This window comes from Talpa occidentalis, unplaced genomic scaffold (genome assembly GCF_014898055.3).
Source record: "Talpa occidentalis isolate TD23 unplaced genomic scaffold, MPIMG_talOcc4v2.1 talOcc4.2, whole genome shotgun sequence".
Taxonomy (NCBI): Eukaryota; Metazoa; Chordata; class Mammalia; order Eulipotyphla; family Talpidae; genus Talpa; species Talpa occidentalis.
Window position 1 is genome coordinate 59,507,962 of NW_023602073.1, and position 19,043 is coordinate 59,527,004.

The window sequence follows — 19,043 nt, forward strand, 5'->3', positions numbered from 1 at the left end:
ATCTTATTTGGTGCCAGAGTAGCACGAAGACACCCAAGGCTTGGGAAGTGTCTCCTGAGACCTTATAAATGCCTTCTGTTTTCTTCCCTCTTATGTTTCTAAGAGGATCAGTGACCTGAGAGCCAGAATTTGACCAAGGCTAGCCTGTGAGCTGAGTCTTTGTGGAGGAAGGGACACCCATGTGCTTTCTTCACCCAGCCCACTGACTAGGTTCCTTCTCACAACTGCAGGCACAATCGATGGCTTTGTGCAGAAAGGGAAAGAACTCCCTGTCCGCAGTTTTCTCTGACTCTCCTCACACAGGGTTAATTCTGCAGAGCAAATAATGTCAAACCCCCCTCTCCTCTCCAAGGGCTAACAAGGCTCTCTCTGCCTTTTTGGTAACTCTAGGAGCCTACACAGTAAACCGAATCTGCCTCCCTGTTACATTCATTGGCGGAGAGCACTTCTGGCACCAGGCTTAGTTTCTGCAGTTATCGCAGCGAATGCAGCTTTGAGGTTTTCTCTAGAGACAGACAGAAGGTCTGATTTAGGGAAACATGTGCCAGAGTCATCAGCAGCTTCACTGGGCTGCAGTGTTGGGTTTAGAGAAAATTCTCAGTTCAGATACCGACTTTCCTTGCCAACTGAAAGCTGGTTTAATCCCCAGTGCATGGGAATTTTAAAAAGGACCAAATTTAGAATCTGGGAACTAGGATTGGCAAGCATATAATTGTCAGAGTCCTGACACTGTGGCAGGGCCATCTTCTCCTTGGGCAGGGGTTGCTCTTATCATGAGTTCAGGCAGGGAAACCTGTCTGTTGGTGGCAGCATGGGGCTCTGATTTCACTAAGAGCCGACCCTGTGCTGGCCACCCTGGCTGGTGGCTGTCTGTAGTTCCTAATCCCCTGGGAGGAGTAATGCTTCATGACTGATTAGCCACCGATCCCTTGTAAACTTGGAGGCCAGATTATACAAAGAAGAGAGGATAATGTTAGGATGCGAGATTCCTATCGTGGAGATACCCCGAAAGCCGGGCAGGTAACGAGTGTTTGGGGCTTGTTGTATGAGTAGTTGTGGCTCTCTGCAATATTGATGTGAGAATTTCTGCAGGAAGACATTTTTTGACATCCCCGGCAGAGAGGATCTCTCTGGAGCTGTTTAGGTGCTGGAGCAGAGTCTTCTGTCAGTTTACTCCTCTCCCCTGTTAATTCTGTTCTCATTCGATGCTGGTTGCTTGACAAGAGCATTAACATTCTCACTTTTTGCTTTCCCTAGCAGTTTTTTTGGGTTGTGCTCAGAAAAGAAGCACAAATTATCTAGAAATAAGACCTCATTGGTCCTTTTTTAGAACAGTGATTTTTCAGTCAGGACTTTTTCAAACTGTGTTCGATCCTTAGCAGCTCCCTCGATACTAACTAGATATTAAACTGAGGCGACTAGTCGATACAAACTAGCTTGTTGAACTGAGGCGCTGGTGGGAGTGGGACGGCCATCCGGTGTACTGAGGTGGGAAGAAAGTTATGAATCACACTTTCCTGGATCTGAGCCTGTGGTTGCCCCCAGGGCTGCTCGGGGATTCTCTACGAAGATTGGCCCAGGTCAGACCTCAGGGCCTGTGGCTCTTAATGTTATAGGACAGGCAGAGGGGCAGCCCAAACCCCGCAAACCTGCCTATTCTAAGTGGGTTCTGCCATCTGCCGCATCAACACAAAACATAGGAGACTTTAATGGGAAGGAACTTTAATAAAACTAGGAAACAATACAGGTAAGGCAAAGAGTCTAGTTTCTAAATGAAGCATCCAGAGTTACCCGTCCCCTCGTGGGTAAAAGTCCATCCAAATGGGATTGGCCCAGAGCAAGGCCCCAAAGCCTGCCACACTTCTAAGGCATCTTCCAGTGGGGACCCACAGAAAAGGGTCAGAAACAACCAGACAAGCCCGGAAGGAAAAGAGCAAAATCAACATCAAGATAAAAGCTGCCATTGTCACCTCCCCACGGGTCTCACCCACATCTGTGTCACCCAGTCCATGACCAAAAGACAAGCGCAGTTTCTTCACATGTCTCTAGGCTCCATGCGCCTCCTCCAGGTCTCCTGGCTCCATCCTGCTTCCTTCTAGAAATAAGCTTCTCTTCTTCCTGCTTCTCCTCTTCCTGCTCAGCTCCACCCTCCCTTGGGTGGGGCAGGGAACCTCCCCTTTCCTGGGGACCACCCTGTTACAATCCCCCCTTTTAATTTTTATTCCACCATATCTATGGTGGCACAAATCTCATGGTGTAATCTTAGGAGACAGTCTTTTTTTCAGGGTTACAATGTGTGTAAGAGAAGCAACAATTAGTCAGCAGCATTGTCCATGAATGTCCAGTATGACAGTTTCATTACTTAAAAATAGTCCATTATCCAAGCCAAAAGAAAAAAAAAATTGGAGCATTGGCTAAAACAAGACAGCAAATATATCAAAATCACAGGGGAAAAATGTTAAAATGGTTCAACTTATGCAAAAACGAATTCTCTCAACCTTGATCCCAAACTTTTTAACAGCATAGCAAAAGTTTGCAAATTAAATCTACTTTTTAAACCATATTTCCTATTTTTGCATAAAATCACAGGGCAGAAAATAACTAACAGAAATTTTTAGCTGGCTTTGTTGAAATACTCCAGATAGGATCAGAGCGAACCGTTGGCATCCGGTCGATGTAGGCTTCAGGTACAAAGTTGGTCTGATCAGACTCCACCTGGGCTTTCCTCTTCTCGAGGGTACCAGGGCTTTTTCGTTGGCGAGGTTGTCCAGTCCTGCCAATGGAGGCAAGCTTCCTCACCTTCTTTGGAGGTCTCTGGAACCCTACAAACAAGGCAAACAGGTTCTCCTCTTCTTGGTTCAGCTCTTTTTCAACTTTCTGGAAAAACTCCACACAAAGCCACACAATCAAACTCACGTCCAATTTTTTTGTTTAAGCAGACAAAATCCCTATGGAAGTTATGCAAAAACAGACTCTGAGATAAGTAGCAAAAATTACTACCACTATTTGTATGCTGTGTTGGTATCAAGGGGAGAGAAAATGTGACAAGTTAGCTTTGCTGGAAAAAAAATTGCAACCTTGCTGCAGATCCTGGTTACTCAAAACAAAACAAAACAAAAACTTTGTGGATTCAGGACAGAATGCATAAAAAATTACCAGTATTATGTCAAAGAAAACTTAGTAAATGTCAGGTGTATTTACAGGTGTATTCAGTCCTTTGTAGGAAAGTTTTTTACTCTCAACAGTTCCATCAATAGGAATCTGTTGAGACCTTTTCTCCCCATATTTCCAGAAACAATTCCTGTAGATATGAAACAATTGAATTGTACAATATTACAAGGTGACAATTTACATACATACCAGATACTGAGAGGTTTTTTTTTACACATTTTAGAAAACTACTGTTAACATATTGTACATACCAAAGTTTTACCATTTTCCAAGTGACAATGCTTCCCTTCTGAAAGGTTCGGCGCAGTAAAGAAAAGGAGAGCCAGGCTACATTTCTCAAAGGGAGGGAAAGTTTATTGTGCCCCGGGTGGACCTCACAGACCCAAGGTGGGGGGTCAGTGGAGTTGTTAGGGGGAAGCAGGGTTTTATAGGGTGAGGAGAGGTCAGGTAGGTAGTTGGACTCGTAAGGTGGGAAAAGTTTGTAGGGCAGGTAGAGGTTCTTTGTTTGAGAAGAGACTGGTGGGGGGAGGGGGGAGGCTCATTGTCTGAGTCCTCCAGGCAGGTATCCGCATTCCTGCCCCCCAGGTGGGCTTCCTGGTTGGCTCCTGCATTCAGGCCTCCTGCATGGACCTTTCATACCAGCCTTTTGTTGATAGGAAAAGGGGTGATGGTTCTTTCTTTGGCTACTTCCTGCTGAAAAGGGGCGAATATCAAGGGGGGTGGCTCAGGCCTGGTTATGAGGGTCTTCTGCAGGGATGCGAGAATATGGGTGAAGGAGTTGGTTAAAGGTGGTAGGAGACATTTCCCGAATGCGAGCCTGTGTGAATTTTAGGCGGTAAGGAGGAAAAAAGAAAAAAAATAAGATTATTAATATTGGCCCTAGGAGTGGGAGGGGCCATGACACTATAGGATTTTGAAACCTTGTCAGCAGAGAATTGGAGTCCCCGGTTTTACTAGTAATAACATTCTTCCCTGAGAAACAGGCAGGTACTCCCTTTATTAGCTGTTAACAAGTCCAGAGCCCGCCGGTTTTGGAGAGTGACCTGTGCCAGGGAGGTGAGCTGTCTTTGTAATGATGCTAAAGACACATAGGTTTTTTCTAAGGAGGTATCTATTCTTTCATGAAATTCCTGGGCAGAAATCAGGCTGTATCCCAGGGCCCCAACTGCCATACTTGCAGCTGCTATCGATGATGCCAGGCTGATTCCAACCATGATTGGAAGAAAGGCTGCCTGCTTAGTCCTATGTGGTAATGTTAGGGGGAAAAGGATGTCCCAAAGCAAATTCCATACAGGCTTTGTGGACTCCACCCCCACCCCAGGTCAAAGCCAAAGACACTGGGAACTCCAAATCCCATCACCACCCAAGGGAAGGTGGCTGGGACCTGAGGGTGGGGTTAAGCAGCCAGGTGGATACAAAAGGCAGACACGTGGGCTTTGGGGGCTCTCTCCATTTTTGGGCGCTCGGCCAGCTCGCAGCGTCCGGCCAGCTCTGAGAGTGACTGGGTTTCCAGGTCGTCGGATCGGGTAGGACGCATTAAAGACTTTATTTCCCTATTTTCTCCCTGAGTTGTACATTTTCCTTATTTCCTTTTCTCTTGTAAATAAACCTTTTATTAACCCTTTTGTGTGTGTCTGTAGTAGAGTATTCATAAGTCCCTTTAAAGCGCGCGGGTGAGGACCCACAGCCAGGAACCCGTTTAATATCGGGGTTGCTCTATAACAGCTTGGAATAACTAACCTAGCTCAGACCGTCTGTACAGAGTTAACTGTGGGACCTCGAGGACTTGGATACGTGGGCCTGGAGTAGCAGAATTAATACACTGAGAGAGAGCCATTGCACCAGAAAAAGTTTCCCTTTGCTGTTGTTCAGAGCACAGAAGTAACCGAAATATTAGAAGCACAGGAATGAAAGCTGACAAGGACATCAGTTTGATAGCAGGGGTAGCTGTGATTGGAGTCCCATAGGGTGACTGAGAGTTGGGGAGTCTGGCAAGCAGCGTCCGTTATCTTGGTTGTAGTAGTAGTAGTGAGATTAATTGGACCTGCTGCCAGTAGAGGCCTCCGAAGGGAAGCACAGAGGAAACAAGAGGAGGTGTTAGTCTCAAAAAAATCATTTAGGAAGGTTATAGCGTTTTGGATTATATGAATCCAGGTTGAGGGTGTCTCGGTCTTTTCTGATGATGTTAGCTAATTTTATAGGATTTGTTCTGAGTGGAGGATGTCCTGGGAGACTTGGACTTGGCATTTTGTGTCGGGACATATTCTCTTGAGATGGACAGTGTTGCCACTGGATAGGAATGCCAGCCAGTGTACCCTGCGGCTTGGACTCCCTGTACCCAACGTTGGTCCCAAGGATCTGAAATAGCATAGCTAACTTGATTCATATTGAAGCCCATATTATGACGGACCAAAGAGAACATTTGGCCTTTGTCTGGAAGGTGCACTGTGCATGACTGGTAAGGGCACCCCCCATATTCTCTATAGGTATTTTTGTAGTGATCTAAGGTTTGATGGTAAAGAAACAAAACAAGGTGTTCATAGGGTTAGTAATCGATGAAAGAGTTAGGGTGAGAGTGATAAGTGCTGTGCATCTGGCCTGTGGGCACTCCACAGTACCCACCTAGTGGGTGGTCTCAGTGGATCCTGAGACAAAGGTTTCCCTAACTTTGAATTTCCATACACAGGACACTGAGCTAGGGGAGATTTTGACAAGAAATGCACATCCTAGTAGGACACATACTGTTTGTCTTCAGGGGCACATTTGACCCGTGATATGGTGCCAGGAGGGGTGTCCCAGAAGTGTTAACCGCTGTAGGTGTGGTAAGAATAACCGTGCGTGGGCCGGTCCACCGAGGCTGCAGTGGCTTTGGCTGAAGCGATTTGAGCAGGCCTTGGTCTCCTGGATGCAGTGGTGGGGAAGGTTGGTTGAGGATGTCGAGATCGGAGGCAGGACTGGGTAAGTACCGGTCTGCCTGTTCCCGGAGCAGTTGCCTGAGTAGGGAGAGGTCAGTCCTGTCTGGGTAGGTGTCCACGCAGTTGGTGAGCTGCAAAAGAAGGGAGACGAACTCCCCTTTGAGGTGACACGCGAGCACAGGTTTGACGACGGGAACATATTTGTTAGACTTTTGCACTCAAGGAGGGGTGGAAGAAGAGCAGGCTCAGGAATTGGCGTTCATTAGGCTCCTAAGTCGGAGTGATGGAGGGGACTGATAGAGAATAGGGGAAGGGTCTGCAGCAGAGTCAGTTGTGAGAGCAAAAGCCCTTGCATCTGCCTTGTTATTCCCTGATCAATGGTAACAGTGGCCTAGGCAGCCCTCTGCTGAACGCACGCACCTTCTCAAGAGCTGCCAGTCTACAAACACAGGAGGCATCTGACAAAGGAGAGTCAGTCTGGAGGTTTGTATTTATTCCAGGATTTTAGGGCATGAATGAATGGCAGAAGGTGGCCAGAGACAGACAGGAGAGTGGCTGGGTTGAGAGAATTAGACTGAGTGAGACTCACCAGGGGATTTTCAATAAAGAGCATATAGAAATACTGTAAACGGGAAGGAGTAAGAGTGGAGAGCGAGCGGGGAGACAGGATGTCCTGAAGGCAGTGAGAGGAATGTACTTGGACAGGTCTTCCCAGAGTAAGTTTGAGGGGTTCCCGGGTGAGTTGGGCTGCCGCTGCCAGAGCTTTAAGGCAGGGTTGCCAGCCCCTGACAGTAGAATCCATCTGCTTGGAGAGATAAGCGGCAGGACGCAGAGCTGGGCCCAGAGGCTGGGAAAGGACACCTGCCGCCATACCCCGAAGTTCGTCTATGAACAGGAGCAAAGGCTTTTCTGGATCAGGAAGGGTAAGGACAGGTGCCTTCAGAAGGATATGTGTGAGTAAAAGGAAGGCCCTGCGGACTCCCCGGGGGATTGGAGACGTCCTTTAGGGAGACTCTTGCTACATTATATAGTGGCTTGGCTAAGGAAGCAAAATTAGGGATCCAGTGTCAGAAGAATTCAACCAAACCTAGGAAAGAAAGGATTTGTTTTGCTGATTTAGGGGAGGGAAGGTCTCGGATTGTTTGCTTGTGGTCCACCATCAGCTGTTTGGAGGAAGGAGTTAGTCAAAGACCCAGATAGATGACTGTGGGAACTGAAAGTTGGGCTTTGGATGGGGAGGCCGTATCCTTTGGAGCACAGGAAGCTGAGGAGTTGTGCAGTGTGTTGCTGAGACAGTGGCAGAGAAGGACGGCAGAGTAGGAGGTCAGCAACACACTGGAGGAGAGTGCTGGGTGGAGTATGACATGTCGAGAGATTACTGGCTAATGCCTGACCAAACAGATGAGGGCTGTCCCGGGAACCCTAAGGCAGGACTGTCCAGGCCAGTTGCTGGGAGGTGTGTGTCCGGGTTTTCCCAAGTAAAAGCGAATAGTAAGTAACATTGAGGATCCAGAGGGATGGTAAAAAAGGCATTTTTGAGGTCAAGCACAGAGAAGTGTGTGGTAGGAGACGGTATATAAGACAGAAGGGTGTAGGGGTTTGGCACTACAGGATGGACAGGCACCACCACCACTTCGTTAATGAGGCGAAGGTCTTGAACTAAGGAATAAGAACCATCAGGCTTTTTTACAGGGAGAATGGGAGTATTACAGGGCGAGTTGATAGGAGTAGGGAGTTCCTTTCCCAGGAGTCGTTGGATGATGGGTTTGAGACCCTGACGATGAGTGAGGGAAATTGGAAACTGGGAGCGAGAGGGAAAAGAAGAGGGATTCTTAAGGCAAATGAGGACTGGGGTACGATGGGTGGCAACAATCAGGATAGAGATATTCCAGAACATGGGGTTGACAGTGGAAGGAGACAGTGGGTAGTCCTGAGAAGGATTAGGAGATGTTTGGAGTCGTGGGAGGATGAGAGCAGCGCTAGGGTGTTGGAACCATGAGAGAGTAGCCCTGAGTTTGGTCAGAAGGTCATGACCCAGGAGTGGTGTGGGGCAAGAAGGCATGACTAGGAAAGAGCGGACCAGTGGTCCTGAGCCGAGAAGGAAGGCCGTCAACACCCGTAACCAAGACCTGAGAAGGATAAACTTGACCGGAATAGGAGGGGAGGACAGAGAAGGTAGACCCCATGTCAACCAGAAAGGAGGTCGATTTACCTGCTACCTTGAGCGTCACCCTGGGCTCCTCGAAGGTTATCGGAGTCGATGAGTTCGGGCCTCTTCAGTCCTCAGCCGCCAAACCCAAGACCGCCGGTGGAAGTGTAGCAGGGGCTGGAAGGACTGGCCCACCACGACTAGGCGCAGCGGGACAGTCACTTTTCCAGTGACCCTGGATGCCGCAGATGGGGCACGGTCCTGGCGGAGGGCGGGGGTTGGGGCATTGTCTGGACCAGTGGCCCTCCAGGCCACACTTGAAGCAGGCTCCCGGAGGTGGTCGGGTGGGGCCCATGGGTCCCATTGATGTCCTCTGTTGGGCGTCAGGTGCTCTGGTCGTCAGGTGCTCTGGTCGTTGGAGGAGCAGGGCATGACGGCCTCAGGGCAGCTACTGGGGCCTGAGCTTGAAGCTCAGCCTTTTGGCAACTGCAGAGTTCCCTCTCTGTCCTGTCCCATTCTTCCCGGTTGTTAAATACTGTAAAGGCCATGTTCAGCGGATCCCGGATAGGGGTTTGAGGGCTGTCTTCAGCCTTTGGAAGTCAAGAGGGTTTTTTTGAAGAAGACAGGGTAATCTTTTTGAGCTTATGAAAGTTTATAGGTTTAGGCGCTGCCGGTTGGAGACCAACTAGGGGACAGGTCAGAGGTCAGGGTGGAAGAGAAGATAACATGTAATTATGACATGTATGGTCATAGGCTTGGATAAGATAATGAAATTTTTTTTTTTTTTAAGGTGTAGGTAGTGGGATAGTTTGTGAAAGAGCCAAGACGTTTTTCAAGTTGGGAGAGATCAGACAGAGAAAGGAACATGGACTCTAACTTTTTCTTTCGGTTCCCACCCACTTTCCTGAGGGGAGGGAGAAGAGGATCAGCAGGGAGAGGGTGTGGCAGCTAGGAGGTGAAAAGAAAGGGGAGGGAGGGCCTGGATTGGGGAGCTGGAGGAGGTGAAGACTGAGAATTTAGAGGATTAGAGAATGCAGAAGAGGGGTCTGCAGAGGGCAAAGAGAGAGAGGAGTCTCGAGACTTAGAAAGTAAGGCAGGTTTTTTGGAGGGAGGGAAGGGGCGGGGCGCAAGAAAAAGACAGCCTGGCCCTAAGGATCTCTGACCATGTTCCATTGCGGTGACAGAATTGTTTAGGTCTGTAAGGACCGAGAAGTCAAAAATGTCATGTTTGGGCCAGTGGGAACCATTGTCCAATTGATACTGAGGCCGTGCAGTGTTGCAGTAAAGGACGAGACACTTAGGGCGTTATGTGGCCTTAGTCCCAATGGACCGAGGTTTGAGAGAAGGCATCCCAGTGGTGTGGCCGGGCTTGGCTTGGAATTTGCGGACCCCATGACTAAATCGGCTCCTTTCCCCAACCGACAGGGGGCACAGTGTCAGAAACGCAGCGTCCCACGAGCCTGACCTGGCCTACAGGGGGCACAGCCCCGGATCGCCGCGTCCCCCGGTCCGGTTCTGGCCAACAGGCAGGGGGCAAACAAGCGAGGGGGACGTCTCCACCGCTCGGTTGTTGCCTAGACAGGGCACCTAGTCTGGACAGGCGTCCCCAAATCCAGGCCTAGGTGTAACGGGGTTGGCTGACGTGGGCCCACGGTTTACAGGACAGCCGACCAAAACAGGAGGTTAGGAAAGGAGCCGAATAGCCAGAGGCGAGGGCCTCCCAGGAAGGAGGGTCAGGCAGGTGACTTACCCCAAGGATTAAGGCCGGTGGTGGGTGTGAGGCCTCTGCAATGGAGAGGAAAGGTCCCAGGGACGAGAAGGCGGCCCCGGCGCCAGGGGACACGGCCTTCCCGGGTTTGCGGCACCAAGATGAAAGGTTCGGTGCAGTAAAGAAAAGGAGAGCCAGGCTACATTTCTCAAAGGGAGGGAAAGTTTATTGCGCCCCGGGCGGACCTCACAGACCCAAGGTGGGGGGTCAGTGGAGTCGCGCACGTTGTTAGGGGGAAGCAGGGTTTTATAGGGTGAGGAGAGGTCAGGTGGGTAGTTGGGCTCGTAAGGTGGGAAAAGTTTGTAGGGCAGGTAGAGGTTCTTTGTTTGAGAAGAGACTCGTGGGGGGAGGGGGGAGGCTCATTGTCTGAGTCCTCCAGGCAGGTATCCGCATTCCTGCCCCCCAGGTGGGCTTCCTGGTTGGCTCCTGCATTCAGGCCTCCTGCATGGACCTTTCACCTTCCAGTTTTACTTCATTAGGTAAAAGCCAGATAGAACAAATTCATATAATTCCTTCCCAGGAGGAAAGGGAGAAACTTTGTGGAGTGTCTCAGGAGCTCTACTGAGGTTCCACAAAATTTCCTTGCATCAGCCAAATGACAGGCTACCAAATTTGCACTTGAATTTAGATTTCTAGGAAGCTTTGCCATAAATATCAGAAAAATTTACAGAAACAACAATATTCAATCTCTATGAAGGCACCGGCTTAGTTCAGTAGCACAATGTTGACAATCAAACCGTAACTTTTTGTTTTTCTCATAACTGGAGACTTTTTTTTTTCCCAATGTCTATGGGCAACATGTATAACAATTTTTCAGTCACTGGAGGTCAAGACAGTTAGACACAAGGACATACAGACATACAACATATAGACAAAGACAGTTTTTTTTTTTTAGTTATGCCACGTAGAATATGTTATGTAACTGCAGTTTTACTCCATAGGCTCAGAAAAAAAATGCCAAAGTCCAAAAAAAAGATTGTGGAGTGTTGCTGGCAGAAAAATTCCCAGTAGTCATCTTACAAACCTAAGACTTTGGAAATAGGAGGAAAAGTTTTATTAATCACAAGAGTTACATGACCTTGTTTATCAACTTAGGGTTTTCAGTGTTGAAGACTTTTTGTTAGAAGTCAATCCTGGGGTATTCTGTACAGCAACTGAAAGAATAAAAGTAACAGTTAACTTTTAAGCAAAAGGAGTCATCTCTTGTTAGCCACCAAGCAGGCACTCCTTGGGTTTCCTAGAATAGAACCTGAAAAAGCAAAATCAAAATATCAGTAATTAACTTTCAATTAAAAGGAGTCATCTCCTTACTTCTGTTTGCCACTCTGGGACAGAAGCTGAAAGAGCAGATTAAACATCTAAGCACAGATTACACCTCCCCCACACTAGGGAGGGACAACAACAACACAGGTATGAAAACCTGGTACAGTTACATGATGCACCCTAAAGAGTGCTTTCCATAACAGACCTTCCTCAGTAGGAAGCAGAAACTTAGAATCTTGTCTTACACCAGCAATTGAACAAATCCAGTATTCAAAATGGCAAACATGCCCAAAACAAATTGTGTAGACAAAATTCACAGTAGCAAATCCTTTCAGACTCAGACAAAATCTTGTTAATTTTTCTGATCCAGACTTTGCAAAAATTCAAGTTATCTCCAAGAATCCATCAAGGATACCAGCAATTACCAGTTACTGCTTAAGGCTACTCTTTCCTTAACTCCCAGACCTACATTTGCTAATTTAAACACCACTGCTCCACAATTGGCTGGCAAAATGCATCAGGCAGAGAGCAGGAAGTAGCCAAAGACAAAGCAACCATTATTGCTTTGAAGAACCATTATTGCCTCTAGAAATGCTAATGAGACAGCAGAGATTACAAAAAGAAAGAAAAAAAAAGTTCCAAAGTCCTAGCAACAAGAACCTCTGAATTTTACAAGAGCACGCCCAGTGGCCTCAGACGCCATCTTTGATCTGGCCACATGGTCCAATGTACTGCCTAATCTTTTGAGTAAAACTGGCACAGAAAAATTTCCACAAATTAAAATCTCTTAGCAAGTCACTACAAATTACACACAAACACACAGAATCTTCACAAAGCCCAAGCCAGTTTTTTCAACAGCAAATCGACATATGAAACAAACACACAAGAGAAACCAAAAATCACATTTGCGCTTATGGTAGCCAGTGCCATAGGGAAGCCCAGTTTCCCCATGGGGCTGACTAACCACGGATGGCTCTGTCCTAAATCATGTTGGACACCAAATCTGTTATAGGACAGGGAGAGGGGCAGCCCAAACCCCGCAAACCTGCCTATTCTAAGTGGGTTCTGCCATCCGCCGCATCAACACAAAACATAGGAGACTTTAATGAGAAGGAACTTTATCACATGTCTCTAGGCTCCATGCGCCTCCTCCAGGTCTCCTGGCTCCATCCTGCTTCCTTCCTCAGTCTCTTCTGCAGCTTCTCCTCTTCCTGCTCAGCTCCACCCTCCCTTGGGTGGGGCAGGGAACCTCCCCTTTCCTGGGGACCACCCTGTTACATTAACAGCTTTAGGCTAGGCTGAGGGCGATTCCAACACAGAACAAGAGAAACTAGCAGTCTCTGAGAGCATCTGCCCACCTGGAAGGCTTTTCCTGATCTACCACCCTCCCTTGAGAGGTGGAGCCTTGGAAGAAGTAAGTGGGCCATGGCAGCAGTAACAGTATCTGGCAAGGAGACCTCATTGGGGCGAGTACTTGTTAGCAGGTATCCTCCTTCTGCCCAAGCCTGCCCCTAGAGAATCTGGAGTTTGTGTGCACCAAGCCAGCCTGCCTGCCTGGTGTAGAGCAGCATGTGTCTAAGGGGAAATGGCTCTCAGCAAGTTACCCCTCGCTCATGGTGTGCACACATGCACACTCAAATTGTATTAACATATTAACACTGGACTCTTTAAAATGTTTGAAATAAATATTTATCCTTTGCAAATTTGTCATGACAGAGGAAATTAGCAGACTGTTACTAGAAGTTTTTTCTAATTTCTGTATCACCACCACCACCCTTTTCTTTTCTTTTCTTTTCTCTTCTTTTCTTTTCTTTCCCCTCTCCTCCCCTCCCCTCCCCCCCTCCTCCCCTCCCCTCCCCTCCCTTATTTTTCCTTCCTTTCCTTAGTTTGTCTCCTGCTGACCTTCCTTTCCTGGCCCTTGATGGGTGTCTTCCTCATCATGGTACATTTTATAACATACAGTTGGAAATATTACAAACAGCATAGGAACTCGGTGGGGAAGGGGCTGTGGTCTTAGTAGAAGCTGACTGGGGCATTAGTTAGAATTCATGGAGCAGCAACCTGGGATGTTCTAGAACCTTGAATTTCTTGTCAACTCCATAGTCCAGGATTTCTGAATTATTTTTAAATTTGGAGATTAAAAGCCTATTCCTGACTTCAGTGTTCTCTGATGGAATATCTTCTCCCCTTCTCCAGAAGGCACCACCTCATTGCTACCACCTCACTGCTTAGGAGAGTGACTTCCCCAGACTGCTATTAATGATCCTTCAGTGTACCCCAAAACACATAGGTGGCTAGATTTGAAAGAATCATGGCACATCAAAGTGATGAGATCCATGACTGACCTTGAACTCTGGTGAGCCTCCCATGTTGAAGATCAGCACTTGATGCGAAGACTTTCCCACCAGCCTGGGGGACGGGCCTAGAGGCTGAACCTGAGTACATGCTAGAGCTTCAAAAGAAGTAAATCTGAGTGACTCTGGCAGCCTCAGAGCGTCCAGCAGGAAGTACTCGAGATCATTTGCTGCTGTTTCTACAGCAAAACTTTCTTCTGACCCCCAATCCCCCCCTTTTTAAAAAAAAGATTTATTTATGCATACAAGAACTGGGGTACAGGCCAGAGGTATGGGGGGGGGTGAGAGGATTCACCAGAGACAGAGTGGGTGAGCAGAACAGGCAGATGTACTGAAATACACTGCTAAGGGGAGCAGCGGGCAAGTCAGGAGAGGTCTGCTGCACCATGTGGGTAGCTCCCTGGCCGGGGATCGAACTCGTGCTACAGTGGCTGTGGCCAGCTTCGTAGGTTGCATCTTAACCCCTTGCACCATCAGGGAGGCCCACCCCCAACCCCTTTTAACTGATAAATTATAAAACAGTTATTTTGAGTCTCTAACATGTAACTTTATTATTTGCTTTTCAGACAGACTTCCTATAACTTTGTGTTATAGAAGACCACCTTAGAGTAGTGACTAACCGAAGAGCTTTTCCTCAAGAGTTTCTTGGTTCCTGCACTTAACTCTGAATGAAAACAATACTTTTAGAGCAAGCTCCAATAAATTGGTATTCTAGATTTCCTTGAACTAATCATGGAAAGTGACTGATTGCTGATTATGCCTTTTCCTCACTCCCCACCAGTACCATAGAATGAGGCCTGTCACCATTGAGGCTGCTCTCCATCATCTGATGTATGTCCTGTCCAACTGACTGCTGCTCTGCTTCTTTGGAAAACTGATAACCAGACATGCACCTTTTCCTGGCTAGGGCTTCTGCTTGAATTGCTTTCTGTTTTCTTACCCCGGTTGTCTGGACCTCTTTTATCCTTATCCCTTCAAACCTGAACCAGACCAATCCCGGAATGAAACATCTCTTCCTTGCTTTCTTCTGGACATTTCCTTTTCAGCACCTGCTACGTGCAGGTGCTGGGGACAAAAGTGAGCAAGGCACATGTGTGTCCCCTGCCCTCATTCAGTCTAAATGCAGGGCCTAGGCTACTTATATAAAGTGCTACAGTAAGAAATTAAGGGTGTTAGGTAAAGGTCATGGGGAAACGGGAGTGAAGGGGACGTGGGTATATAGAATAGTAAAGGGGCCACATGCAAGGAAGCAAGAGGATTTTGAAGGCTAAAAGAAGCACGTTTTGGCTGGATTCTAACTTGCTAGAGGGTATTGAGCAGTGAGACTGGAAAAGTAGGCAGGACTAGGTCATGAAGGGTGTTAAAGATTTACCCTAGGGCAATGGGAAGACTATCAGAAGAGTTTGAGTGGAGATGTTCATGTTTATGTTTTTCTCAAAGGTTAATGTGGCTGCAGTGAAGAGAATAATTGGTGATGGGAACAAGAATAGAGGCAGCAATCCGTGCCAGGAATATTGGTGGCTGGGCTAGAGAAATAGCAGTGGGGATGGAGAGAGATTTTGTAGGGCCTTAGAGGCCTTTGCCAAGGGTTTGATTTTAACTCTTACTTTGGGAGAAGTAGGGGCGGGCTGTGAGCAGAAATTGACGTGACTCCTGACTCCTGTTTTTTGAGTTTACTGTGGCTGCTGTGTGGGGAAGAAACTGAGGGTTGCAGCCCTCCTTTATTTCTCTTTTTGTTTTCTCTCCCAAGCAAAGAGACTGTCCTGAAGACCACGCTCCAGTGGCATTTGAAAGACTTTCAAGCAGTGGGAGCTTAGGGTGGCCCGGAGGAATCCCTCTGGATGGATCTTGGGCCGCTCTGGGACAGAGCATGGCATAGAGCCACGTGGGACAGAGGCTGAGTTGGAAATCCTCCATCTTGAGCTTCCATGTTGGCCAGTCCTGCTGCCACCTTTGTCTGAAGCAAAACCGGCACATCCCACACTGACTGCTTTGGGGTGCTCAATAGACTCTGCCTCATTACATGTTGAATGGGTTATATAGTTCTAGTCTGTTTTTTTTCTTTGTTGTTATTGTTTTGGTACCTCAGGAGCACCTCTGTTGACATTTGTTTTAGACAGGCTAGATGTACCCTTCGTTCTGCCCCTGAAAGCTAAGGCAGCCTCTAGTTGAGAGGATGACATGCCTCTTTTTGTGAAAACAAGATGTCATTTCCTGGAAATAAAATGTAAAAGCTATCAGTTACTCAGCTGGGCTTTGGTGTATTTGTCTTCCTTTCCTTTCAGCTCCCAGACAGTCTCACATGTAAACACTAGCAGCTCATAAATCGCAACCAAGAAAGTGACTGTATCAGATGACTCAAGCGAATGAAGGCCTCAGAAGCCAAGCCCAACCACGGTCACGGCCATAGGAGACTGGCTCTGTTAAGCCCCCCAACTGTTGTGTTTCCCTTTTGTTCCAGAAATGGATTGATTGCTGCTTGCCTGATTTGGAGATGGAGTGATTTCCCTTCTTTCAGCTAGGGTTCAGAAGTTGTCTCCAAATGGATTTTACCCAATGTCAGAAAACATGGGCATTGATTTTATGAGTAGTTGGTCTGTTTTAAAATAATTTTTTTAATTTAAATTTTATTTTTATATTCCCCAAACAATTACAACCCCCTTATTTTGACCCCAATCCCTCCTTTCCCCACCCACCCCCCACCCCCATAGAGTGTCTCTGGTTCATAGTTGTTTGTTGATTTTGATATTTTCTTTCTTGGTCCCTTATTTAAGTTTTCTAGATTCCTGCTAAGAGTGAGACCATCCGGTATTTTTTCTTTTTCTTTCTGGCTTATTTCGCTGAGCATGATCCTTTCCAGCTCCATCCATGTTGCTGCAAATTGCACGGGATCTTTCTTTTGCCCACCATCTCTTTTTGAATAGAAAGAAAACTAGTTTGATGCTTGAGAGGTAGAAGTTTAGAAAAACCTTTGGTATTCTTGGTTACCAGTAATGAGAAGGAGGAAGTCGAAGATTGTGCATTGGAGACTGGGGCTCTCAAGGAGGACCGTGAAACTGCATCCTGTCACTCAGTGATTTGCTTCCAGACACAAAGGTATTTTCCTCTCCCTTTTTATTGCCTACCTGGAGAACCATTCTTTGTACTTCATTTATATATACCATGTGTGTTTTCATAAAAGACTGAAACATTTCCCCAACTTTTGGGGGATGTGATAGCTTTTTTTATTGAATATTCTGTAAATATTGGGGTTCTGGAATCATTTCCGTCTTTTTCACCGTGATTACTGATTGAGCTGGTGTAGTTGAGAAGGAAGTTAGTTAACCATAGGAAAAAAATACTTTTAAAAATACCTGTTATAGCCACGTCATAAAAATTTCAGAAAAACAGGGAAAAGAATATATATATATATATATATATATATTTTAACTTCAACAAACATATTTATTGAAAATTTATGTAAGAGTTTAAAAGTTTGAAGGGAAAGATGATGATCCATGCCTGGGACAAATAGTCAGGTCCAGGAGGCCTCTACAGCAGGAGAGTTTGATAATCAGACCTAGGCACAACCATTGTAGTCAGCCAACTCCATCAGCTGCTTCTAGGCCATTTGATACTCTGCCCACAATTCAAAAACACCTGGAGTGATGGGACAAGCTTAGGCCAAGTGACTTTACTTGGGCAGTGAAAAGAAGGGTCTGACATTCCTTGGCAAACCTTGAAGTTTATTTTTGCAAGAATACCATCTTGATATAATAATCTATTTCTTCCATGAATTCTTGTTTATATGATTGCATGGGCATTTAACAGACCCTTGGACATTTATTAATATAAATCTTCATTTTTAAGTTCACGTACCGTGCATTCTTTTTGGAAGAGTATAGCTACAATTTTTTTGAATAGGTAGTATTTACATGGTTTCAAATCAAAAGTACAAGTGGGCTTACATTGAAAAGCCCATCACCTGGACCCTGGTGACTACTTCCTGCACAGGGCCCACGAGTGTAGCAATGTCTTGTCTATCCTTTCTGAGGTCTCCCATCTATACCAGCAAATACATGTGTAGTATTCTCTTTTGCATAAATCATAAACTCAACTTTGCTTTTTTTCCAGATTTATTTTTGTGATAGTTCCATGTCAGAATACAAGGAACTTCCTTTTTGTTATATACCTATTATTCTATTGTGTATTTGCACTGTTATTTGTTTTCCCAGTCTTTTTTTTTTTTAAGATTTATTTATTTATTGATACAGGGGTACAGGCCAGATGCGCAGGAGGGTGAGAGGATTTACCAGAGACAGAGCAGGAAACAAAACAGGCAGACTGACGGAAACACACTGCTGAGGGGAGCAGCGGGAAAGACAGGAGAGGTCTGCTGCACCATGTGGGTATCTCCCTGGCCAGCCGAGATCAAACCTGCACTGCCGAGACTGCAGATAGCTTCACAGTGTTGCGTTCAACCGCCTGCACCACCAGAGAGGCCTTTTCCCAATCTTTTTATTTTTTTTAATCTAGGTTGCTTCACACCTTTTTCCTTTTCTTTTTTTCAAAGGATTATTCCTTTATTGTAAGATTTTTATTTTATTTATTTTTGCACAGAGGACCTGGGGTGTAGGCCAAAAATGCCCAGAAATGTAGGGGGTAAAGATTCACCAGAGATGAGTGGGGAACAGAACAGGCAGATCTACTGAAATACACTGCTGAGGGGGGCAGTGGGCGAGGCAGGAGAGGTCTGATGCACCATGTGGTTTAGCTTACTTACTGGGGATCGAACTCAAGCTGCTATGGTGGCAGTGATAGTGCTGAGACTTAACCCCTAGGCCACCAAGAAGGCCCACCTTTTTCTTTTATCCATACAGCTTTCAAAGTCCTATTAAATATGCAAAGAATATATACTTTTAGCTAAAACAACAAATCACAACAACAACAAAATGTATAGAACCCATAAAGTGATGTGTGAAAAAGGAAAATCTGGAAATCCAAATATTGGGAGTTCTTTATTTAAATCAGAGTGCTTCAAATCTGTTTTTATTTACCCAGAGGACACAGAATCATTAATTCAAAAGGCCACCTGCACCTGCACCCCTATGTTTACAGCTGCACTATTTACAATAGCTAAACTGTGGAAACAACCCAAGTGCCCAAAAATAGATGACTGGATCAAGAAGATGTGGTACATATACACCATGGAATATTACTCAGCAATCAAAAAAGATAAACTCATGCAATTTGCAGCAACATGGATGGAGCTGGAAGGGATCATGCTCAGCAAAGTAAGCCAGAAAGAAAAAGAAAAATATTGGATGGTCTCACTCATAGCAGGAATTTAGAAAACCTAAATAAGGGGCCAGGAAAAAGACTAATTATGAGAAAGAAAAAATCAAAATCAACAAGCAGCTATAAACCAGAGACACACTAACAGG

General features: G+C 46.2%; 1 protein-coding gene across 6 annotated transcripts in view; it reads left to right on the forward strand.

Annotated features, from left to right (window-relative positions):
- CMTR1 (cap methyltransferase 1) overlaps window positions 1-19,043 on the forward strand; it is a 110,597-nt gene that overhangs the window by 23,786 nt on the left and 67,768 nt on the right. Inside the window, exons 8-9 of one of the 6 annotated variants that reach the window (XM_037519623.2) lie at window positions 16,612-16,716; window positions 17,874-18,159. The exons of 2 other annotated variants lie outside the window; for them this stretch is intronic. In XM_037519623.2, the coding sequence (XP_037375520.1) occupies window positions 16,612-16,697 (86 nt within the window). In that variant the 3' untranslated portion in view covers window positions 16,698-16,716; window positions 17,874-18,159. 3 more of the 6 variants (XM_037519626.2, XM_037519627.2, XM_037519625.2) reach the window with 3 other exon arrangements.